This window comes from Triplophysa dalaica, chromosome 11, assembly GCF_015846415.1.
Source record: "Triplophysa dalaica isolate WHDGS20190420 chromosome 11, ASM1584641v1, whole genome shotgun sequence".
In the NCBI taxonomy this organism is placed as follows: Eukaryota; Metazoa; Chordata; class Actinopteri; order Cypriniformes; family Nemacheilidae; genus Triplophysa; species Triplophysa dalaica.
Window position 1 is genome coordinate 12,658,865 of NC_079552.1, and position 26,388 is coordinate 12,685,252.

The window sequence follows — 26,388 nt, forward strand, 5'->3', positions numbered from 1 at the left end:
TGCCCCTTCAGATGCCAACCAAATTATTTGAATCTCAAAAAAAAAGGGTATGGACTACAAAGCAGTTTTAACTAAACTGAAAAACAGGGTGAAAGCAAAACAAAAGTCAAAATTATAACCTTCAATAGCTTAACCTCTGCGTGATGAATTTTCACTCTGTTTTAAACATTAGCCGCTGTTCTCATGCTAATCACTTGAATTTTTCAGACTCATAAACCTCTGAACACTGATTGTAATTTAGTTTCTTTTTCAGTTCTCTCTTACAGTAAGAGGTTTTTAGACTATTCATGTATTCAACATCCGGGACACACCTCTAGCCATTGTCTGATACATAGTTAGCATAATCACAGCTGACTTGCTGTGCATTACTCTTTCCACATTATACTTTAAAATAAATGTGATTGGGGCAAAACAAACAAATTAAATGGCCAGTCTATGAATCTAGTGGTGGGGCTGAAAATTGCAACCAACAGCTCACTCCATCCGTCATCACTCCATCGCCATCCGTCTACAACACATAAAGTAATTATTCTTTAATCGATTTTAAATATGCTTTTGTAGATTATTATATAAACATTAACATTAAATAAATGCACCAGTGCATTAGTTTTTGTTTTTCAACTTTAAGATGCTTGCATGCCTATCATACAGACAAAGCACCAGAGAATTAAGCGTAGGCTATTAAATACATAACTGACTGAAATAACTCATTCTAAGGTAATAAAAACAAAATGCTTCATTATGCAAGGTCTTTATACACCTAAAGACATAGTTATGTATAGTATATTGCATTTCTGTGGTTAGAACTTTATAAAACACAAACTGAACTGTCAGAACTGTGAACTCAACTATTATTAGCCATAGATTGAAAAATGAATAGGCTTAGAAAGAAACAAGAGATCATAATAAGAATCTACCATCTCAAAATACACACTGTATGCCACCAAAGTTTCTAGTGTCTCTCACTAAGGTCTTGCTCTTTGTGGATAAAAGTGGCTGTGACTACAGTAAACAGCAGCTGGGAGTTAAGTGTCAATATGTCACATCGTCAGGTGATGAATAAATAAGTAAATAATATATGAGATAAAGTAAATGTCACACAACCACTTAGTTCCATGGAATTGCTTCAGGATACACCAGAACACCGAGCTGTGTCCATTTCAAGTGTCACCAGGTGTTTTTTCATCTAGTATAATATTATCAACACGATCCATTATCCATTGTTTGCGATAGTTTGTTTAACTTTGACTATTAGACGCTGATCCATCTCAGACACACTCAAGCGCCATATATTCATGTATTGCTTTACTGTGAGTGAACACAATCCCAGAATAAATTCTTCTTACTAAAATGTGCTACAGTACACACGCATTTAGAGATAATCTTGTAGCCAAATTGCTTATATTAACCGCGTTTACTTTTAGCTCCTTTTAATTGATAGATAGAAAAAATATATAATTTTGCTTTGTTTAAAGTGTAGAGAGAGAGAGAGAGAGAGAGACTTGTGTAAGTTTGTAAACTTTGTAAAAAGACTTTGACCAGTTTCTACGAAAGGACAAGATCTCATACATACTGGGAGAAAACTCAAGAAGCTCAAACCTGGCTGCAAGATATGTCAAGTCCTGCCATGACCAAAGAACAAGCAGCACAACACAAAACAACACTGACAGGACAACACACACAAACTGACACTATTACCCTCATTGATAACTTTAATTAAAACTCTTTTTCTGTTTATATTGAGTTGTATATATATATATTTTTACTTATAGACTTTTAATTTTATTCTATCTTATTTTTTATCTTAATCTGTATTTCTGCATGTTTATATTTAATCTTGTGCTTTGGCAATGTTAATTTTCTTTTATCATGCCAATAAAGCTCCTTTGAATCTTGAAATCTTGAGAAAGAGAGAGAGAGAGAGAGAGAGACAGAGAGAGAGAGCGAGAGAGAGAGAGAGAGAGAGAGAGAGAGAGAGAGATAAAGTGTGGTATTAGGTAATTGCCAACAGCATATTTAAATTAAGAATGACAATGTAAGCTCACACAAATATTTCAATTACAAGATCGAAAGAATTGTTGGGAATGTGGCATTCAGGTGCTAAAATATTAATAATTATGATCTTTGAACTCTTATATATATATTTATCTACATGGACAATGAAACAAGCTTATGGACTTCGATCATTTTGTTACATGAGGGAGCACACAGCGTTTAAAAGAAAGAAGATCTTGAAGACAACAAGCTGCAATTTGAGTCTGCTGGAAATTTGCAGGAAATAAAACAGAACTCGGAGGATGCGGGTCTTTGATTATAATGGTGGCCGTCATTTATTCCACCTTTACTTTGATCAAGACAAGGTTTTGTGGAGCCATTTTCTACAGTATAATCAAGCCTGCGAGCTTTCCAGCAAACTGTGAAAAATATTGGTTGAATGCTGAGAATCAATGATTACCAAAGCAGCTGAAGCTTTAGAGAAAACATCACAGCGCAAAGATGCTACACTCCACCTTTAAGCTGTCACTGGTGATTAAAGCATAGCTAGGGAGAACTGAGTACAAATAAACCTGGGAGACACGGGAAGTGAACAAGGCACCAGTCTAATGAGGTAGAGAGAGAGAGAGAGAGAGAGAGAGAGAGAAAATAAGACCAACAAGAGTCACAAGAAGAATCAGAGAGCAAAGATTACAACAAAAACACCTGGTCGGTACAGAGTCTAATTAAAATCACAATCAATGGTAGATGTTTTCTGTTGTGTTGAGGTGCTTTAATAACACTGCTCTGTGCATAGATCAATTCCTGTTTCACCTGATGAGTCCTGCAATAACTCAGCGAGGTCAAAAGCTGTATACACAAATGGTTAACTACACACACACAAACAAACACACGCCAACACGCGTGCATACACACTTTATTAAAAAGCCACACGAGTATTTTTTACCAGAGGTGATGGGAGTTATTATGCACCACATGAAGCAGAATCTCATGGCTTATCCGTTGAGATTTTGAGTATGATTTATCAATTTTATAATAGAATTTAGCAAACGCCATCATAACAATGGAAACCAATTCAAGTCTAATTAAAAATGTATTTCAAACCCAATTAAAGAGCCTTTTCATTTTTAGTTTCTTAACTGTCGCATACATGCTGTCAATGTGACCATATGTGACGCCCGAGGGAAAAGTCACCTGACGAAAAAGACATTCTCGAGCGAAGAGCTCATTAATACATCATGTCATATTTTACCATTTATGCGAACATCATTTTGCATCACTGAATTACAAACGTGAGCACTAATGTGCTTTGTGCTGCATAAGTTCCACTTTCACATTTTTTTATTGTGGATAACTTATCCGATTTAACACACAAATGTGACATACAGTACACATATGTGAACATGTGCTCTATCAAATAAATAACTGGTTTACATTTCTTTTCAAAATACATCTGCATTTATTTTACAGCAAATCTTTATAGTGGAGTAAGATTTCAAAAGTGTACCGCTAGGTTTTGAGGTAAGGGTTGGAAATCTCACGCTTGTTCACACACTGCATGGTGATCGCCCACCTCTTTCTGCTGCCTGTCAATGGCATAGCCCTGTTATGACACCTCCACTCATTGCTCGCCTGGCATATGGATCCCATGGTTACAGCATGTATTGCATAGACAAAATGATGTGCTGCCTTGCTTAGCACACACCTCTGATTGGTTTCACTGAAAAGGATTTGGACCATCAGGACTGTGAGCACTAATTGGTTACTGTGGATGTGTGGGCCTCTGTAACTGGTTGGGAGCTGTGTTCTACAGAAGGCTACTACTGTACACAGGATGGTATGAATGCTTTAATACGTGTGAGACACTAACAGGCCAGGAAACCTTTTCAGGCCTCATCTCTTGTGGCATTACAGAGACGTATGGGAAGAGAGAAAGAGAGAGAGAGGATGGAAGGGGGTGGAGGCGTGGAGTGATGAGTTGCAACACTGATGAATGATTCAGTGTGGATCTAATGGGGAGGGGCACTGTCAAACATTCTCTCTTTCACGAGCACAAACACTAACAGTGACCAGCACACTTTGCGGTAACAAACAGCCATTCAAGTATATTTGAAGAGGGACAAATAAAACTTTATATCCTTTATATATACACACAAAAGCTAATAATAAAACACCCCGAAGCTACCTCTATCCAACACTGTCTGGCCTTGTGGAGATTATTATAAATTTACTGTGTCCTATTTTTCCTCCCCGAAACATTGTCTGGAAAAAGACAGTCCACTTTTAAAGTTTTCTTTGTCTCCAGGTTCCAGAATGAAAAGAAAGAAGAAAATACTTCTATGGGACATATCATTAGTGGAACATAGCATGAGATGTTAGGCAGATGTCAGTGACAGAAATTCTCAGTCTTGTGTTCATGTAGTCATTCATGTAGTAAATTGTACTACCCAATCGTAAGAGGTGCTTTAAAGACAGAAGCTCCCATGCCAGACTCTTATACCAGACCAATCGCAAGTTTAAATCACAATAAATATGTCATATACTGTATAAATTGGAGGAAAATACAAATAAGATTGAATCATATACCTGCTTACCCATAATTAAACAATGTAAGGAAGAAATTGTTGCTCAGCGACATATCATTCCGCCATTTTTTGTATTCATTTTTAAAATGTAAAGCACTTTTTTATTTATCCTCACAGAAAGTTCACTAAATATGTGGTGGAGCAAAGCACCTTGCTGCTCACCTGACACCCCTTCTGTGGCTCACCGTTTGATTTCCAGCCTATTTTTGTCTTTCCACTCAGAAGCGCAAAAGCCAGAAAAGGTATTACTGTCAGCCCAGGTAATAATTACAGTGTGAGGTGCTAGAAAGTAGTAATATGAATCAAGCAGGCTATCTCCGGCGGCATTCTGGTTTAATAACTACCTGTAGATGAATCAGATGTAAGAAAATGACTACTGGTGAAAGGTAAGGTTAAATGCAGGATGCAAAGATGGTAGAGTAAGGGAAACATTGGAAAGACATGTGGCATATAGAAATGCATACATGAGTTTCACATTTCATAATAGATCGGGTTGTTTAAATGAATAAACTGAATGGGTTATATTGACAGTGTTGGTGAATTATTGTTAGAAATATCATGAATACATTCAACTGTTTTTATTAATCATGTGCAGCATCCAATCTTTTTCAGTACATTTATTGAGAAACTAAGAATGAAAGTTTTTCAGTACTTACCTGATCATATGAGATTTAAAAAAATCTTTAAAAAGTATACCTCAAGCCAATTTATGTAATAGAATTGATAAAAAAAATTGTCCTGAAATTTTTCTCAGTATTACACGATCAATATGGAAAATATAATCAGTTAGAAAAATGTCTGGATACACATTTATAACTTCCACAAAGTGTACTCTGTACAGTATGCACTGTATGAACCAGAGATAAGGATCAGTATGCTGATACATACATAAGGTGTCATTCACACCACTCCGTTGCGGTCACCTGACCAGTCCAAACTTGACTTGAGTGTGTTTTACGCCCCATAAATCTTCACATTTGGGCATATGCCCTGTTCCCCCCGGCGCCCCGCTGTGAATGCTGGGAGATTTGTGTGCTGTGCTTCTCAGCAGAGATCGGGGATAGGAATGATGAATCTTAGCAAAAAAGTGCACAGAGACTTAGCATTCATCACAACCCAAGAGTGCCCATAAGCATGCACAAATACACTCCAAATATATATACACACAGCACAAAACTGCAAACACAAAAGAAAACAAATCCATGTGGGAATCTCAATCATCTACAAACACGTCATGTTCAGATTACCTGCTTTTAATTTATGTTTGCACCGGGTAAAAGGGTGTAGAAGATATAGGCAGAAAATAGGCAAGTTTGCAACTAAACAAACTGCATCCTTTTTAAAAACATAAAAAAATTAACGTAATTCCAGAGCAACAAATACAACAAAGCAGTCTCATGACCTACATTTTGCCATTTATCGTGCTCTTGTGTGCTGTTGTCAAGGAATGAGAATTAATGAGTATATTACTGTGCAAAATTACAAAAAATAAATTGAAATAAATGGCAAGTTCAATCATCTCCAGTGTTTCCAGAACTGGGAAAAGAACACGCGTGTCTTTGTTCACTCGGAATATCCTGATTATGAAGTAATTTTCCAATAACAATGAACCATATTTTACATAATAAAGGCATATAGCTACACAGAATATGATTCCTTGCCATTGTCATGTAGGCTATATTAATGACCGAATACAACATCTAAAATGGAATCAAAACAGAATTGATTTTAGAACCGAGAACAAATGAAACAAACACATTTTATTTAGCAGAGGGGCAAATATAGAGTAAGAAAGCTGGCGCACCAACAATGCAAATGAGATGCTTACTCTGTGCCACAATGCTTCTCAAAGACCCGCCCCATATAGCATAATTACAGTATGATACATCATTTTTTGTGTTCATGAAAGCCTTAATCTCAAAGAAGAACATGCCAGAAAATGTCATGGAATATTCATGCTTCTCTTTTCCGGCTTGTTTTCACTCCTGGTGTATTGTGACTAAGCTGATCGATTTGATGCCCCATTTACACCCTCATGGTGTTGCGCAAAATAGACCCGTGCTATATCAGGCGGCCGATGACACTGTGTAGATAAGGAGGACGGGATTAAAAGAATAAAATAAAAGAAGTGCAGGAAAAAGAATGGGAAGAGGATGCTTGGAACTTGGCCAGCCATGATGGCACCTATCTGTGAGAAAACTCCATGGTAACAGAAAACAGACGCTAAGCCTCTTAGCCTAGATTTACATGACGTTTTGCAAGGCCCCCGTGCGGAAGATAGAGCTGGACTTAGATAACAATTATTTCTATGATAAGTGTGGATCAGGACAGAGAGATATCAGTAGCAGCGCTTGACGCTAAGAGGCTAATCAGAATCACAATCAGAATCAGAAATGGCTTTATTGCCAAGTGTGCTTGGACACACAAGGAATTTGTCTTATTGACAGAAGCTTCCGTGCACATACAGGACAAAAAAGTGACAAGGCACAGGTAACAAAAAGTAAAGATAAATATGTGAGAGACAATACACATTTGACATAAGGACCCTATTAGATAAAATGACAGTATATTGTATGTACAGATGTGCTATATACAAATTATACGGTGCTTTATACAAGTTATGCAGGGGAATGTGGATAGCTGAATGTTATGTCCAATAACATGTATAATAAGTATGAGTATATATAATTGTGCATTGCGCATGTTTTTATTGCACATTAGAAGAACATTTAACTGTCCATGAGGTCGATGGCCTGAGGGAGAAGAAACTTTTCCTATGTCTGGCTGTTTTGATGCTCAGTACTCTGTAGCGCTGACCAAATGGCAGCAGTTCAAAGAGAAAGTGTGCTGGGTGTGAGGGGTCCAGAGTGATTTTGCGAGCCTTTTACTTACTCTGGTTGAGTACAGTTTTTGGAGAGAGGGGAGGATTGTGCCTGCGATTCGCTCAGCAGTCCGGACTATCCGTTAAAGTCTTCGGAGGTCAGTTTTTGCAGCTGAGCTGAACCAGACAGTTATGGAAGTGCAGAAGACAGATTCAATGACAGCTGAGTTCAATTGCAAGAGCAGCTCCTGTGGCATGTTGAACTTCCTCAGCCGGCGAAGGAAGTACATCTTCAGCTGGGCCATTTTGACAATACAGTCAATGTGAATGTCCTACTTCACGGTCCTATGAGATGGTGGTGCCCAGTACACCTAAATGACCTGCGGCCACAGTGCTGTTCATGGTGGTGAGTAGGGGGAGTGCCGGGGGACGTATCCTTAAGTCCACTATCACCTCCACTGTTTTTATGGTGTTTAGCTAATAGCAATATCAACAATCAAGTCAGGCACAGTATAGTTGCGCTTTCCTGCGTGTCAAAAGAAAGGATGCTGAGACTTATCTGACTGCCTGCATATGCCAATGCCTTCCTGTAGCATTTGTCAAGTCACATTTCAGGCACATTGACATTATAAATAACAGACATTCATTCTATTACAAGAGGGTACTGATAACAGATTTGTAATTTGTTGAAAGGGCAACAGAGACTGACAGACTCTGCCATTTCATGAAACATGTGTGGAGCTTTTTCCACAGAGAGATGTGACTGACATTTTACTCGCATGCTACATATGCTAATAACCCTCGGCTCTTGACCTATGACCTCTCTCCAGAAACTTGAGTGAGGTCAAGGGTGATGGAAATCTCTTATTGCATGCAAAGGAGAGATAAAGAATAACAATGAAACATGATGCTATTGTGTTTTGGTGTGTAATCTTAGGTTCAGACTACCAGAGAGATTTCATTTCAGAGGATGTTCTCATTACCTGTTTGAAATGATCAAATAAATAGAAATAAAATGACACAAACACAATCGTGAGAACACAATTGGTTGACACACACTCTTAAAAAAAGGTGCTTCAAAAGGTTCTTTGGTGCCATAGAAGTAGATTTTGGTTCCATAAAGAACTTTTAACATCTGAAGAATAATTCTGTTTCACAAAAGGCTCTTTGTGACAAAAAGGGTTCTTCAGATTATAGAAATGTAAGAAAGAGGTAGTTCTTTAAAGAACCTTTGATTGATTCTATGGCATCGCTGTGAAGAACCTTTTAAGCACCTTTAATTTTAAGAGTGCATTAAAATACCTGGTTGTTTAAACCCATGGTTGGGTGACATATGGACAAATCCAACTGCTGGGTTAAAGTAACCTAGAATATTCTAGTTTTGGACCAAGAACTGAAAAAATCATTTTATACTGCAGAAAACTTTTTTGTGTCAGGTACCCTGGATCGCATCAGGCAAAAGTGTTGCGCAGGTTCAATGATGACTGGAGACGAGACTGTCAGAAATGTTTCTTTTTCTCTTCCACCCTTGTTTTTATGTCACGTCTGTAAGTTAAGCACCACTTGTTCATGGCAATAATGAACAATTATTCAAAGAGTTGAATTAGCTGTACAGTGCATGAGAAATCATACAATTTGTGCCGCTGTGAGTCACTAGGCTGTGAGATTTTATAGTTAGAAGCTTCTATTCAAAAACAAAATATAATAATAATAGTTACCATAACAACTGTGTGATCAGTAATCAAAGCAGGAGATTAGTTACATAATGACAGATTCTACAGCGGCTGAGGTGATCACTGGGCATAGCCCAGAATGTCTAATGTTCACACAGCTGGAACATCAGAACAAGTTCAACCAAGTTATATTTTCACTAAGAATATTTAAACATGTTTCAACCTAATTTTGATTGCGATACAAATAGTGTAAACTTAACATCACTCTCTGCCATAAGGTTGTATGTTAATACTAGTTTACATAAACTTACAATCAACAATATTTTTACAGCATTTATTTATGTTAAAACTCTGGAATACTTGATTCTGATTGGCTTGCCGTGACATTCCGACGTTTCTTTTCTCTAAATAAAACTGTTAAAAAACATTGTACAACACATTATACAGTACACTTTATAGTTAAAATCAAAAGAAAAGCGGTTTTCCTCACAGAAGGTCTGCATTTGTTACAACTGAGCAAATACAAATTTCACATCAATATTTCATATCTAATAATTTACTCAGGTAACTTACCGTGTAATTAGCAGGATAATGTACAGCCAGCTGGCTGTTATTGCAAATGAAACCCCTTTGCATCATGTCAGGTTATTCTGGAATATCAACTTGCTGGCTTATCCATTGTCAATTACTCCATTTCAACATTTACTTATACTTTACTTGTTGTTAACATTGGGTGATGCACAATGAACTAATATGAACAATTGATATTAACCAATCAAGGAAGAATATCAATTACTGTAAAAAATATTTTAGGCATTGTTCACACTGCATCGAGTGGAACCGTATTGTAAAGTGTTAGCAGCTACAGTAAGCAAATCTCTTCTAGTGTCACTTGATTTTGTATTCCGTTATCTAATGCAATTACAGTGATCATTCTAATTGAATGAATGAGGCATTTATATTGTGCTTTACTGTGTATTACTGTACACTATGGTGTTTTTATATGTCTAAATCAGTCAGAACATGAACTGGCACCTAGGATATTCATTATTAATGGATTTTGACTGTTTATTTTTCCCCAAGCTTGTCATCTTGTGGCTGACTAATCTATGCTAATGCATTCGCACATGACAACATGGGATGGCACAGGCCTCTAGAGGTCTTTCAAGACTGATTGCATAAGTATACATGCAGATGTTACAGTATATGCATAACTAACATGTGTACACAAGCAGATGTGTTTGGAGGAAAATACTCCTCATACAAAGCAGCAGGGCATGAGCCAGCATGATGTGAAATAGCGTGAGTATACTGTCACCACAGAGATGTTCCAAAAACAACATTTCATGCAGTGGTGTTTATGTATCTATGCAGCCTTGTCCCTTAAAATAGCAGAAAGAAGACAAAAACTTTGAACGGCTTTGAACAGCAAAGGCATGATTTGAGCCTATGAGAGTTACTGCCATTCACAGTTTTTCCATGCAATTTACTAGACCTCAGCCTCATGACTGATATGCTAGAAGGGAAGGAAAAGGCTGGAGATGGAATATTGTGTAGGAAATCATAACTTAACAGCATTTTGTCCAAGTTTGTATTGCTTTCTTCATGTATACTTATAAAAATATTCCACAAACCTTTATAATACTTTTGTATTTAATTCTTTTTTATTTTTTTACTTGCAGCAGTAATTCTACAGTTTTGTAAATGCTCTTTTTGTATATGGCATGAAATAAGACATATACCTCAATGTTAAAGGTCCAATGTGTAATTTTTTAGAGGATCCATTGACAGAAATGCAATGCAATATACACAACTATGTCTTCAGTGGCGTATAAAGACATAATACATAATGAAGCATTATTTTTTTATTACCTTTAAATTATCTGAGCTATTTCTATCTACACACACGGCGGGTCCCCTTATTCACCATGTTGTTTCTACAGTAGCTCTAAACGGACAAACTGCTCTACAGAATCAGATGACATGTTAGTTCTGTGTCAGTCACCATGATGCTTTGAAAGGGGAGGGGTGGAGTGAGCCGTTGTTTGGAATTCAAAACCTCACCAGTAGATGCCGCTATATTTCAGAAACTCAACCTTTTATTCAATATTTTTGAATTGAGAGAAAATTTTATAAATTTGTTTTCCTGTGGCTCATTGGTTAGAAAATGGAGCTAGCAACACCAAGGTCATGGGTTCAATCCCAGGTATTGCAAATAATTAGAAACTAATGTATACTTTAATAGAATACTATATACAATATAAGCCGCTTTGGATGAAAGCGTCTGCTAAACGCATGAATGTAAATATACATACAGTACAGTTTACTGTTCCAAAATGTTCACTGAAAGACCATTTAATCAGGCCAAAATATGTATAAAATATGCAATGCAGATTGAATTTGACAGTTTTTGAAGCAAGGGTCCGATGAATCCAGCTTGTCACTTATCTTGTTTGAAAAGTGTGCTGCACACATGCACATATGCACAAACGAACACACGCACAAACACACACACACAAACAGCAGGTACTTAAAGCAATTATCAACTCATTTCATGAACTTACTGCTCCCATTTAGCGTGGGTTTTATGAAATGGAGCCTTATACACTAAACACTAAACACATACATGCTCACTGTCTGTATGTCTGTCTAATGCATTCATTAATCCTTTATAAGTGTTTTCTTACTTCACACACACAAATCCAACGCTCGTACAAACATCACTAATTTTCACGTACACACTAACTGCAACCATTTTTTTTACAACAATTATCAACCATTCACATAGACAAACTTTTAAATCTATCCTAGCACTCCACATTCCCATCTGCCACTCAAGTGAGGCCACCTGTGACCAGAGAGAGCATAATGAATAGACACCGTCCTTCACACACTCTCCACTAACCGTATTTGCACAAAGATAAGCCTCGAACTTACCGCATTCAAATGTAATATTTTTAAACATTGTGCATTTTTTCTCTAGCGCATTAATTTATTGATTGTGTAACACTGCGAAATGTCAGGCTGATATGGTATTATGCACATCCACAGTGGTTTTTGGCCTCATACATATTCATAACCTCTCCAGTGCTTCAGCTAATCACAGACTTGGATAAAGGTCAGGGGGAGGGGTCACCGAACAGCTGGTGTTTGGATGGTCAAGCAAAACGAATACTGATACACGCACACAGCCGAAGCGGTAAAAAGGCAGGTGGTCGTGCCGCCAGGTAAAAAATATAGATTACACAACAGGTAGCGCTGGACTATTCAGTGGGAACCCTGCAGAAAATGCCTTTAGAGAAGTTCATAGAAACCGGCACACATTTGAGGCTGTCAGCATTAGGGCTGGAGCCCTACTTATTCCCCATTTCCTGCTTTGCCTCGGCATCGCATTTCAGACCATTACCGGCAAAGGCCGGCCACGTGAGAGATCTGTAGTCCGCTACCAACATCCATCACTCGATGGCCCCTGGTCTTACACTCCATCATGAGGAAAACAAACACACATGCACACGCACACACCCTCGACAGACTGAGCTAACTGCAAGGCCAACCAAGACAGGCCAAAATATCGGAGACGCACAGAGACATGCTTAAAGCTGTCTATTTATGACTGTCTTGTATTTGTTGATAGACGGTTTATCACTTTGACTGAGGGCATCATTAAGCCGTTTACAGTGACACTGTAAGAACCAGCGTCGCCTGAGCGGTCATGCGCTCAACTGTGCAAACCAACTAAGAGTGAAAAGTTTGAAGTGAAAGGTGTAAAAAATGTGTCATTATTTACTAACCAATATTTAGTGACATGACATTTTGCTTTCATGTCCAGTGTTTGAAATTCAGCGGCATCTGGCGGTGAGTGTGCGAATTGCTAATAACGGCCCACTCCACCCCTCACCCCTCACTTTTCAAAGCACTACGGTGGCTGACACAGGACTAAGTTGTTGTTACATTTTTGCATCTTCGCCCGAAGGAGATATCGTATTTATGAACCCGCTCTTTAGAGCATTTTGTCCGTTTAGGGTTACTGTAGGAACAACATGGCCAATTACATTTAAGGTGACCCGTGGTGTAGGTAGATAGAAATAGCTCATTCTTAGGTTATAAAAACATAACGCTTCATTATGTAAGGTCTTTATACACCTCTGAAGACATTTAAATATATTACATTTCTGTCAATAGATTCTCCAAAAAATTACACATTGGACCCCATTGTAGAAGAATATGTGAGAAGTGGAGGTGTAATGCACAAATATATATAGCATAAAAAATAGCATTCCACACATTAAAAGAAAGTCATACCGAAATGACATGATGGCTTGTAAATGATGGCAGTCCTATTTCTTTTCATCCATCGAGACCTCACAGGGAACTACAATGCAAACTTTAAAATATTTATAAACAGGAAAAAAAGACCAAAGTGTGAAGTGTCACTACAAACACAGCACATTAAAGCAAGCATGCAGACCAAAGGCTGTCATGTTTGATATACTAGAAGCACTAAGATGCTCTCATCATATAATGCATTGCAACACGGGGCACTGCACCCAAATCTCCCACTGAGATCAAAGTTACATATATTTGATGGACGCATCATACCCACAACGCATAATATGGACTTTGATAACGGTGTTGTTATACAAGAGACATGCTAGAGACTTGTCTATATATATCTTCAGATGGGGAAAGAAAAGGCCATTAATGTGTTTGGATGTACTCTACACATTGTGTCAAAAGCACACTGGTATGTGCACACCTTTGACTCCTGTCATGGGAGACCAGTAATAGCCAGTGTGCAGGTTGCGTGCGGGGTCGTATATCACCCTCTCAATAACCACCAAAATAATTTCATTCAGGCATCTGAACACTGGTCCCCTGTCAGAACGCCTGCCTCTCCTCCTAAAGGTTAATAATTGTTTGGGACGGGACGCCTGAGGTTCTTGGAACACTAATGAGGGTGAAAAGGGTTCAGGCAGCACCGGGAAGGGAAGTTACAAGAATTACAAAACAAAAGATATAGAGAGGATAAAAGTATTTGTATTATTTAATTATTTCATTTGACAAATATTAAAAATGAGGAGATAGTTTATCGATTTTTCAAGGAACAACTTTGACATGTTTACTTTTGTCTAAATGTTATATTTTGTTACATCTTTGGGCTTATTGTATTTTTAGGAATTATAATATTGTTAGTCTGTTAAAGGATTGTATGAGAGCTCTGGGGATTTAAAGATTAAAGGAATCTAAAAGATAAAAATTCTGTCATTATTTACTCTTCATACTATTCCAGACTTCAATGACTTTCTTCAGTCTAACAGGAGGAAACGTCCACGATTATCTTATTTATCTAATGAACATGAATAGTGATCAGGACTTGTCGTCAATCTCAAAAAAAAAGAAGAATAAAAGCAAAATGTTTGAGCCCTCGGTCAAGATCCAAGTTAACTGTATGACGAAGAGCAGAATAAGTAACATGACCAACATTTTCTTTAGTGTTAAAAGTAGTGTTGATGTGGGATGTTAGATTGCCTGTAAATTTGGGTGAATTGTTCCTTTAAGAAATGTCTTGTATAAATGATGCAGAATATAATTATAAAAACATAGAAAGTAAGAAATAAGAAAGCTTGTGAAGAATAACCTTCCATTCATTTCAAAACTTGCTCTTTCTTTTACTCTGTGAAATGCGATTAGACAGCATCCATCCCCAGCAGTGTGGGTGCTCCTCATCAGACTTCTGCACGTTGGCATGTGCCATAACAGCTCATCGCGCAGCTTGCTGGAATTTGTCTCCATAAATAAAACATTTTATCTCTAACCTGTATAAGTCTTTCTTCAAATTTATTTTGCAATCTCCTCCTCATGGAAATGTTCCAGGGCCTCCTCGCTGTCACAGAGACAGACACCAGACGACAAAATGTTCTTTTTACAAGAGGGCCACCATTTTTAGATTTTAGATTGTGTATTGAGCCAGTGAATACGCTACTGATCCAACCGCCAAAGTTGCAGTGAAGAGCTTTCATGTGGAGAATAAGAGAGATGCGCAACCTAGAAATGACTGGACTCAAAGCATGAATGTGGAGCTTAAAAACACAGCCTTGCCTATTTTATGTACTCACTCACTAGTTTCTAGACTTTCTGACCAATGGATCTGTGAATTTATGGTGACTTTCCAGCCATTTATAATTATTGTGTTCTAAATCTGTAAACCCTCATACAACTATTTGATCAGTATAGTGTATAAGAAAACTACTGTCAATGTCTAAAATCTAAAACAACACAAACTCTGAATTCTCAAAACTTCAGCACTGTATCTTCATTCGTCACATCTTCCCCCCAACATCTCAATTACTAATTTAACACAAAGACAGACGCACTCACTGTGATCTGACCTCACACACTGTCAGTCAGGAAATGACAGCTAGTCAGACGCAAATGAACTTCATTCACTATCTCTCAGGGTTCCCTGGACTGCTGTCAATCACCCCCACCGCACAGCCTCCATTTTGTGTCAGACCCGAGGAATGCTCGGCTCTGCCTAAGCACGAGATAAGGTTCTGCCAACAGTGTCTCTCCCTGATGGAACTAAATGGAGCAGAAATTGAGCGAAAGGTGTAGTTCATCCCTGATGTGACATGTAACCATTACCTCTTTCTGCTGACCTCTTCAATAGTTACTGAATTGGCAAGTGTTTCACAAATGTTATGGCTGGCAAATACGGTTTGAGAATAATGCTGCATTATTAATTATTTACACTGGATATATAAAAAAAGAATGTGTTTCTGAACCAACCTATAGAACATGTGATGTATCATTTAAAACCGTGTCCTACATGGAGGAAGCAAGAGAGTCTTGAGGGGCTCACTGATGGAGAATCATCCACCCGACAGGTCAGGGAAGCAGCAGAGCTGGTGCTAATGTTGTGGGATAGTGGGATCTAGTTTTATGGTTCTATGCTACGCTATTATTGGTAGGCTGATCATCCTTATAGAAATCAGACAAGGTCAGTTAAGGAGATCTTATATCACTAAAAACACATTCTAGCCAATGGCACTATTTATTTAATGCTTATTTCCAGGTCAGAGCATGCACAGAAGCCCAGAGAGACATTGGCAGATCTGAATTCCTGACATGCAAAGTTCAATGAATCTTGTATCTTAGTTTAATTCAAGCAAATCTGTTGACATATTTAGAATATAGTGGTAATGGTATACTTTCCGCAATTAGGGAACAAAATAAACGGATAATTTACTCTTATGTTGATTGTTAACCATAGAAAATAAAAACTAATGTATTTGTGTCTGTGCATGTGTTTTGATTGCTTTTCTTTGAGAAAGAGACCGTAATCTTAGCTCTTTTTCCCACATTTAACAATGTTTAAATAAATGTCAGAGAATGCTGCATATTTTCCTCTTAATCAGAGCAGAAAATGCACAAAAACTGACAGATTCCATCTGTGCCTGGTAATTTCTTTCCTGTCCCTCTGAGTGCAGAGAGTCAGAATGTGGTTATGCACACTACAAAGTAAACAATTGTGCATGGTTTAGATGGAAACAGGGGCATTTTAAATCACATCTGACATATCTGAAATGACGTACATTGATTCGTCCATTATGCATATTAGATCCCATTACCACACCAATCTTTCTCCCACTCCATTCTAACTCACATCTGCAGAACGCGAGGAATCAGAGCTGTCTGGCTCAGCTGGGCTCCATCAGTACCGTTTGACAGGTGGCTGAAACGATGGAGTGACAGGGCATGGGCTGACGTTTTCCCCCCACCGCACACCAGCCTCTTCTGAGCGGAAAAACAACACGTATGGCCTATAACAGTCAGCATCCGTAATGACCGCACCCCCATATATGCTCAGATGCTCGCTGTGAGAACGCTGACCACACAGAAGAGTAGAACGCTCAAGACCCCACCATTCAGCATGTTTAGTAAGACATCAAATCTGTTTGTGGGCGCAAGCAAAGCCCCTCTTTAATCTTCCAGCTGAGCTCAGACTGCGTTGGCTGCATGCTGTCACGGTGTGTGATGACATGTCCTGAGGTGTCCTGTCCTTGATGATCGTAAGACAAAAAGACATAGAAAATAGAGAGGATATAGAGAGAAACTGAAATGGACAGCATGTGGAGCATATCAGGCACTAACCAGCATTTCAGAAGAGAAAGAAGGGGAAGAAGAGAGAGCCTTAAGATGTTTTCCAACCTGTTCGTCTTTTTACCCACACTGGCCCATTAATAAGGTTCAATAAGCCAAAGGTAACCCAACAATTATAACTAGACCCCTTAAAGGGATACTCCACCCAAAAATGAAAATTCTGTCATCATTTACTCACACTGAAGAAAAACTGAAATTTTCTATGAGATGGAGAAAAGGAAATATACTGTAAAATATGTTGTCCCTGTAAAATTACAGGATATGAGAATATATGACTAACTGTTTTCCCTGTTTTTATTGTAAATTTGCTGTCTTTTTCTGTTATTTTGTAATGTTTTGGACCATATTTCAAAAAGAAAACCTTGAAAAATAAAAAAGCTTGAAAAAAGAAACCTTGTTAGAAAAATAGAATTATAATTTTTCCCATTTTCTTGTAAATTTGCAGTATTTTCTTTTTTTACCGTATTTCAAAAATACACTTCAATCTGTTAAAACATGTAAAAGTTAGTTTTTGTTTTACATTTTATGTGGAAAATCTGAAAAAAAAACATGACATACTTTTTCCACCGAACACAAATGAAGATATTTAGAAGAATGTTGTTAACTGGCACCCATTCACTTCCATTGGTTTTGTGTCTATGTAATAGAAGTTAATGGGTGCACGTGTTGCTCGTTTACCAACTTTCTTCAAAATATCTTCTTTTGTGTTCTGCGGAAGAAAGAAAGTCATACAGGAATGAAATGACAAGAAAGTGAGTAAATGATCAACATTTTTATTTTGGGGTGAACTATCCCTTTAAAACATCGTTACATTTATACGTTTGTAGGTGTTTTTCATGTTTGATACTATCCAGATAAACTCATTAAACATACACACATTTTGTTGTTGTGTTTTCATAAAAAAATAAATCTTCCTTTGACACCTCTTGGGGTTTTCACTAGTCTACGCTGTTTAGATGAGTTGAGGCATAAGGCATCATGTCATGCCTGTAGGATGGTTCCCTCAGTACCCTGAGAAAGACTTCTACTTCAGCTGTACTCTTCAGACAGCTCAGCACTTACACTTAGAGTCTAGTTGAGTCAAACTTGAGAAACGAAATCTGTAGTTTCACAGATCTAATCTAACAAAATCCATCATACTACACTAGATACGCAAATCAATAACAGCTCGCAACAGGTTCTGATGCAGTGTTGGGCAAGTTACTAAGAAAAGGTAATTAATTACTAGTTACTAATTACATATTCAATAGTGTAATTAGATTACTGTACAAATTGCTATCTCCAAAAAGTTACTTTCAATGTCCTACATCAACCTTGATTAGTTAAGTGATTCAAGCATAGATATGAAACAGCTCTTAATTTATTCAAATAAATAATATAAAACTACATAAAGAAGTATTATTAACTGACCAAAGTATTACAAATGTGAGAATGATATATTAATGCACACATTTTAAAGTTAGACTTTGAATTTTGATGTCAATTAAACTATTGCACACACATATATATTACAGAAAGTATTTAGTTAAATTTCATCAGAAGTAACTGTAATTAAATAACAGAAAAACTAAGAGTAATCCCTTACTTTACATTTTCAAGGGAAAAGTAATGTAATTACAGTAACTAATTACTTAGTAACTAGTTACACCCAACACTGTTCTGATGACAGACCATTACTGTTTTAAAAATATAAAGAAATCATGAAATTCAAGTACAGTACTCAGAAAAAAACTGCTATAAAGAGCTGGCAGAAAAACATCCTTAAGTAGAGCCTAGCCAATTTCATGGTGCTGTACTTCCATATTCAGGTATGAAATTAAATAAAAAATTGTTTATAACACAAATATGAAGAACTAGCAGTTAAAAGGCTGTAGGTAGGAAGGAGTTTAGAGGATCATCTGACCAAGCTGAGGAAAAGAAGAAAGTGCAGTGAACGAACAATAAGACCTTTCACTGTTAAAGTGATCCCAGTCAAACTGCTGAGTGGCAGAAGTCTTACAGACAATCGAAATGAATCAATATCTCATAACACATGGCGGCAATGGGATGCACTCTTCTATCTCTTATAGGTAGCAAGGTAGCATTGCAAAGCAGAGCAGCCACAGCGCACACACACACAAACTTTAAAAGCAAACAACTGAAATGAATATGCAGAAGAGTTACTTCAGGACAAAAGCCATGAAAATACTGAAATTACATTTGAAACATGTTAACTTTATGGTTGGTTTCCTATAACGCTATGAAAAATTCTATAAATTATAAAGTTAAAATAATGCTGTATATTTAGCATATATTGGGTTAGAGATTCTGGAGCATTTTAATGTCCATTTGACTGGTAAATTCAACAGCCTTTAAGATAAGCGGTAATAAGCAGGATTCACAGTAGGGATTCACAGCTTGAAGTTTTTGGTCAAGGGAAAGCATTATCCGTGAGCTCTGATTGGCTGAGCTCCAAAAGAATGGCTCATTGAGGGTTATGGTGGTTGTTTGTCATGCCGGTCAGCTCCATTTGAAGTCACAATGTGGAATTAGGCTGTTAAGGCCGAATGCCATCAAGTGACCAAGGCTACCACCAAATCACAACTTGATTTTGTTTGTCCACAATTGTCAATGTTTTTAAAAAGGGCTTGCAAATGATGCTGACAAGAGTGACTAGAGGAAATGAACGGAGTGTCAAAATAAAAAGGCTATTAATATTAAAAATGATAACGTAGAGACTGCAAGCAGATATATTTAATTTAGTCAAATGCATTAATATTAGAATTTCAATCTTAGTACAATCTCAATGTGAAACAAACAATGGCATAGCATCAGGAAGCACCTTTTTGACTTCATACATCTAATTGCGAATTAGATGAATTCAGAGTTATAACCGAGTGCCTCTGTCAAATTAAACTCAATGAAAGATCTATTTCCAAACAGTGTTTGTAATAACCCTCTACAGTATATGACTGATATGGACGCACGATCCCTGTGATGAAAACGAAACCTGTGGTAATGAAGACAAAGCTCCTTCCTCCAACATCTGCCTCCAGCATAGCTGATGAACAGCTCATTGTTTTCATATAAACACCCCATGCATCTTTTATCCCCAACGATTTAAGCCGTGCTGCTGTGAGGCATATCTGTTACCCCCAGTAACGAAAAAGTTTCATTTATCAAAATTGCCGTTGAAGAAGAGGGTACTAATCGGCCCACGATTCATGAATATTGCACTCCGTGGTGCGGAACTAAATGGAAAATGCAGAAATGATTTGCATTGAACCCGGGTTCAAAACTTCACAAATATCCCGCCGGGCCTTCAGGAGTTCATAATCACGACTGATAGTCACCCCTTTCATTCAAAAACGTCAGCTGTCATTGTTTTTTAGTGCTAAATTTGAGTGAGAACTGTAAAAAGGCAAATTATTCTGAATGTGAAGCGCTCAAATGGTTGATAATGGCCTTCATTTAAATAGTATTCAACACACTAAGAATAACAATCAGAGGGAGAAATGAGGTTGCTTGCATTTAAATCCAGAAAAAAATTATTAAAGGATTAAATGGACTAAGAAATTAGAATGAAGGTACGTCACTGTAACCGCACATTTGTTTAGTTTTATTGGCTGATCCATGAGAAAGTGTTTTGGCTGATCATGAAGATTAAGCATCGGAAGATTCAAGTTTCATTAACTTTACATGCCAAAATTAACAATAAGTAGAAGGAAACAAAGACCAACTTGAGCACAATAAAACTGTTATGCCATAATATTAAAGACTATAGAAGTCTACCCGTGTAAGGTTCTGGTTCTAGCGAGTTCAACGCAGACAGGCTCAGTCCTGTCTCCATGTCCTGTTCTCATCTTTCTCCCCTCCACTTCTATTAATAAAACCCTGCACATTTCTTATCCCTTTCCCTGATAATTTTTCAGCATAGCCTTGTCAATTATTTACACGCTCCTCTACATATTGAACATGTTTCCCTTTCTAGGCATTAATACTTAAGGCTTCATCCCTCCTTTAGGACATCTTATAAGGATAAATCAAAGTGACATAAATTTTTTCAACATTGGTTTCATAGTGAAATTGAGTTCTAATGGTGGTGGAATGGAGCACTCTATGCGTTTCTATTAAAAGATTAAAGAAACAGATGAGATAAACAAATCCCTTCAAGTTTCATGTATGAATTCGGAACGGTTTTAGGTCAATTAGCACTGGCAATGATTTTTTTGTCCGAATCATCAAACGATTTGGTCTTATTTGTACTTTCAGTCGAAATACGGGGACAGTGTGGTAAATGGCCGATACAATGTGGGAGATGACATGAACTAATCTACACAATCAGCTTGATGTTACAAAACAAAGAAAGAATCAATGATCATTAAATGGCAGTCAGCTGGAACCAAGAAATTGTGTCAGCCAAGACTCAGCTAAAGCTGTTTTCACTTAATGCTACAATTGATTCTGCAACTTCATAGTCGATCAAACTGAAATATGGCTTTAAAACATTCACTTCAGAGAAAAGTGGCACTGCAACAAACGAAAATGTATTTTCAGCTGGGACTACATTTCAACATTTGCTCAATATATTGGCTAATGGCAGATTCACGACAGCAGTATCAGTACCGTTCTATCCTCAAGCAAACATGATCAACAAAAGAAAACGATATTAAAAGCCACTCAATTCAACACAGTGTGTCTTATGAAATATTTTTCTCGGAAACCAAATTGTGCTTTTGCTTGGAAAGCTTCTACAAAAGATCCTCCTAGAGGTGAGCAGTAATGAGTTTTAACATGAGTCGCAGCTGTGAGATCTCAAACATCTTTGGGTCACCAATGGTTTCCTCTGTGACACTGATAAAGGCAGACAATTGTTGCCAATTGATCCTCTGTCAGACCGTTGCAATGGCAATGAATTACAGTCAAAGATAAGGTCTTGCTAATTAAACATTTATATAATCTCATGAATTTTACACTTTCTCTTTATTTTATTTTATTATTTTTATTATTTTTCTTATATTACTGCTCTCCATGGAAAAACATTATCTAAAGCAAGTGATATCCTTTAGACAATAAGAGGGATGCTAAACTTAACTAAAGTGTGCTAATGGGTGAGAATAATACCTGATTCTTTAATTTCTTGAAAAAACACACTTGCAGAACAACTTTTCCCTAGCAACAATAAACATCAGATAAAAACTAAACAAAACATTTCCCAAAAAACAAAAACCTTTAAAAGAAAATAAACATAACCTTTGGACTTACAACAAGCAACAATAGTCTACATTATGAAAATTAACCATAGTTATACTATAGTAGTAACCGGTTCTAGTCAGATTTATTACATTTGTATCACCATAGTTTTACTTGAAATATAATGGTTTATTGTACCAATCTGTGATTATGGTTTTACCAAATCTGATTATCTATTACTGTATTAAAACTATGATTTTCATATCTTCTTCAGCATCTTCCATAAATGAATGAAGGGCAAATTGAGCACAAAAAGTATCTAAGACTGTAATGAGGCAAAACTAGCACTGACCCTTTATGATACAATACAATGTGACTCTTCAAATTATATCAGGACATGTAATAATGTTTATGGTATCTATTTAGATTTACTGCAAACAACCTTGACATTTATGCCCTTAGGCTGTCCACCTGATGCAAATCAAAATGTCACCATTCATTGTGAACGTACAGTATCTGTTTCAGAACTACTTCTACCAAATGCATTGAATGCTTTACATCCCCTCATCAGAATCACACATCACATCAGCACCACGCCTTACCGTTGCGTAAAACCCTGAGCAGGTGAGAGAGATTTTCATCAGCACCAATGACAGCGATATATAACGCGTCCTTGTGCCAGCACACAGCTGAATGACATTAGCGCATATAAAACGGTTCCCTTCTATTCAAAGACTCATTTGTAAAGTGGCGTATTTCTTTCTTATCACACAAGCGAAAGCGAAACAGTCGTAATCATTTTGAGAGGTTTGTTTTATAGGCTTCGAGCAGAATTATGTAGGCTAATATGACTAAACCAAAGTGACATATCATCGCCATGAACATCCGAGTCTTCAGAAGAAACAATGACGACGGAAAATATTAAAACATTGCATATGGATATATTCATGATATGTAACGGTCACCCAAATCTCTAGTAAAATGCATCACGAGGAGAGAACGCAAATTGCGGAGCTTAAGAAAACATTTTCTTTCGGTAGAAATATTCTCTTGATCTGCCGCAGTCTCTAAAAAAGCACCCTTTGCGCTTAATCCATGCGACTTTATAATAAAAGGTCTTAAAACAAGAAGATGTCGTTTTAAGGGATGTATGATAAACCCTGATCGTGTTTCTTTGCATTTTCTTTTGGCTATGCAAAGCGGACAACGCAGAACTGGCGTATTTTTATATTCTCGAATCGATCAATGAACAATCGAATAATTTCAGATCACTAGAAGCACTTCTTGTAACTTGTTAATTTCTCTGTTGTGAATTTTGGGAGACGGGGAGTGGTCGGACCTGCTGACATAAGTGTATGCCGCTCCCTGGCGACGTGATAGACGGGACTGTGCGCGTCCACGAGTCGATGCTTTGCTTTCGGGACGCTATCACGGTGCGTGCACATACAACAACAGCTTAATATTTTGTTTAATACCCTGGATAAACTATCTATACACAAGATATTAAAGCAAGTAATATCTATGCCTTATAATCCTAGTAATTATTACTTCTATTTATAAGTACCGTTTGTTTGTTGGTTTAATTTAAACAGTCTTTTTCCATTCCAGTAAATAAAAACCAAGTGTCACAATGGCTTCTCTCTGCGATTAACACATTATCCTGTTAATGTCAATAGTAAAATCTACAAATATATCCTTGTACACGCAAAACCAGCATAAACAAGTTAGAAAGTACTCACGTGTCTTTCGGCTGACATGGGTTCGACCAGGCGTGGTCACGTGCCTCTCGGTGGACGACTGCTCCCTCGTCCACATTTGGGTGGAGTCATTCAGAACAGCGGGGTTAGAAGGAGAAGGGGTAGAGGTGGATGTTTGGACTGTAGACATGCTGGACAAGGTGGTAGTGAGGGTGGGATGGCGTGTCACAAAGCGCGTAGAAGGGCTCTTCTGGGTCACCTGGCTGCCGGATGCCCCGCCACCTCTAGGTGGAATGTTTGGGGGAGTTCCTGTTCGAGTTCTGCCCCGCACCACTGTGGTGACGGTGGGGCTGAAGGAGCTAACTACTCCAATAGTAGTGGTGGTTGTGGTGGTGTCAGATCCCTTAGGAAAAGTGCTTGGTTTGGACAGAAAGATGGGGTCTTGACCAATTCCCTTGGCATCCACCAAGTCCGTAGGTACGTAGTCTCTCACAGAACCCACTACGATCCATTTCAGCAGCATCAGGCTGAGCCCCAGGCCTATAAATCCAATGAGAAGTGGAACAACGCACAGCCAGGTCTGCTGGCGGGGCCAGAGGGCACAGGGCCCACACCGTAAGAGCCCACCACGAGCAGGGGCCTGGGCTTGTTCGCGTCCACCGGAGACCCTTCCCTCGGGCTCCTCCAGCACCATGGCCCCTGAGTTCAGTGTTCCAGAGCTGTCACTCATCTTGCCTGTGGCACAGAAAGGGTTAACCCCAGGGCCGGGTGCTCAGCAGACATGGGGAACACGGGGCAAAACACCGGGCAGTTATGCCGGACATTGAAAAAGAAAATAAAGTCGGAACACCAGCAAAATCCTTACGAACACAGCAAGGCAGACATTCACTGAATCACATTCACACTCCGCCACCAACTAACACACAAACTCACAATCAGACATGCACATTCACTCAAATTTCCGGAGGTAGAAAACAGTCCTTCAGTCCAGTTCCACACTAATATGTCCAAGACAACTTCCAGATCGCGGCTAGACAAGAGTATGAGCAAATAAAGGCGCTCTGAAAAGATGTGAAAGAAACGGGAGTAGAGAAATCATCTGCATGATTTCTCGTTGCAGTAGCACTTTCTCTTGTCAGAGCATCAAATCCCCCTCTTGTGGATGATACCACAAATAAAATGAATCTCCGATGTAGTAGCTTCTTCAATCAAGATCATAAGCAGATAGGTAAAAGTTCCCCCATGAAACACTGGCTCCCATTTTTCTCTCCCCCTCCTTCGATCCTGTTAATTCCTTTTCAAGATCTCGACTAGCCTTTCTGTATTTGCAATGCTGACTCAGCTATATACATCCCAAAAAGCCGGTCACTTAAGAGAAATGCACTCTGCAATCCTCATGATGCAATATGACAGAAGCTTCTCCAGATTTATAACATCCTTATGGGAGCAGGGATCTGCGGAACGCACGCACAAGCTCTGGCTAAGATACTCCAGCTCAGACCCAGAAGAGACAGTGGGAGGTATCAGTTTCCCAGGAAATGCAGGATCCTGAAGGATGCAGGTGGATGTTGTTATTGTCAAATCCTTGTGTGGTGTAAATCCCTTCTTGCGGCTGAGAAACCCGTCGCCGAACAGCAAGCAGTTGATATCGTGCGGAGCAGCAAGCATACACTCAGCCCCATCTACATTCCACCACTGCGAGAGCGCAAGAGAGAATGAGAGAGAGAGAGAGAGAGAGAGAGAGAGGGAGGGAGATAGAGGGAGGGAGGGAGAGGAGCAGAGGGATGGAAGGAGGAGTGAGCTCGTTGAGAACAGACAGAAAGAGAAAGAGAAAAAGAAGACGGCAAAAAATTTACAACGTGCAGTTCTTCCACGAGACAAAATTCTGCCGTTCCTTATTCTGGCTGGTTGTGTTGTTTGTTTGTGTTGCCTGTCTGATGCTCTCTCCTAGGGCTGCCATTTGCAAAGAGTCCGGACTAGCGTGTTTTCCAGCTCTAATCTCCTGTGGGATTTCGCCACGGCTCCAGCCTTCCTGTGCCTACGACACTGCAGCCAGACACATACACGCACACATACATAGACAGCTTTCTGCTCTTCCCTACTGCTGATGCCAGGAAAGAGAGACAGAACGATAGAGGCACTGCACCTGCTCTCTTCACAAGAAAATCCCCACCCCTTTAGAGAGAGAGAGAGAGAGAAAGAGAGAGACCTCCATCAGACATAAAGAGGGAGGGGAGAAATGAGGAGAGATAAGACTAGAGTTGAGGAAGCATTCACAGTAA

General features: G+C 38.4%; 1 protein-coding gene across 3 annotated transcripts in view; it reads right to left on the reverse strand.

The window, feature by feature from the left end:
* LOC130432049 (pro-neuregulin-3, membrane-bound isoform) overlaps positions 1 to 26,090 on the reverse strand; it is a 266,697-nt gene extending 240,607 nt beyond the window's left edge. For all 3 annotated transcript variants that reach the window (XM_056761276.1, XM_056761277.1, XM_056761275.1), the window contains exon 1: positions 24,149 to 26,090. In XM_056761276.1, the coding sequence (XP_056617254.1) occupies positions 24,149 to 24,836 (688 nt within the window). In that variant the 5' untranslated portion in view covers positions 24,837 to 26,090. The remainder of the gene's footprint in view (positions 1 to 24,148) is intronic.
* Between the last annotated feature and the right edge of the window lie 298 nt (positions 26,091 to 26,388).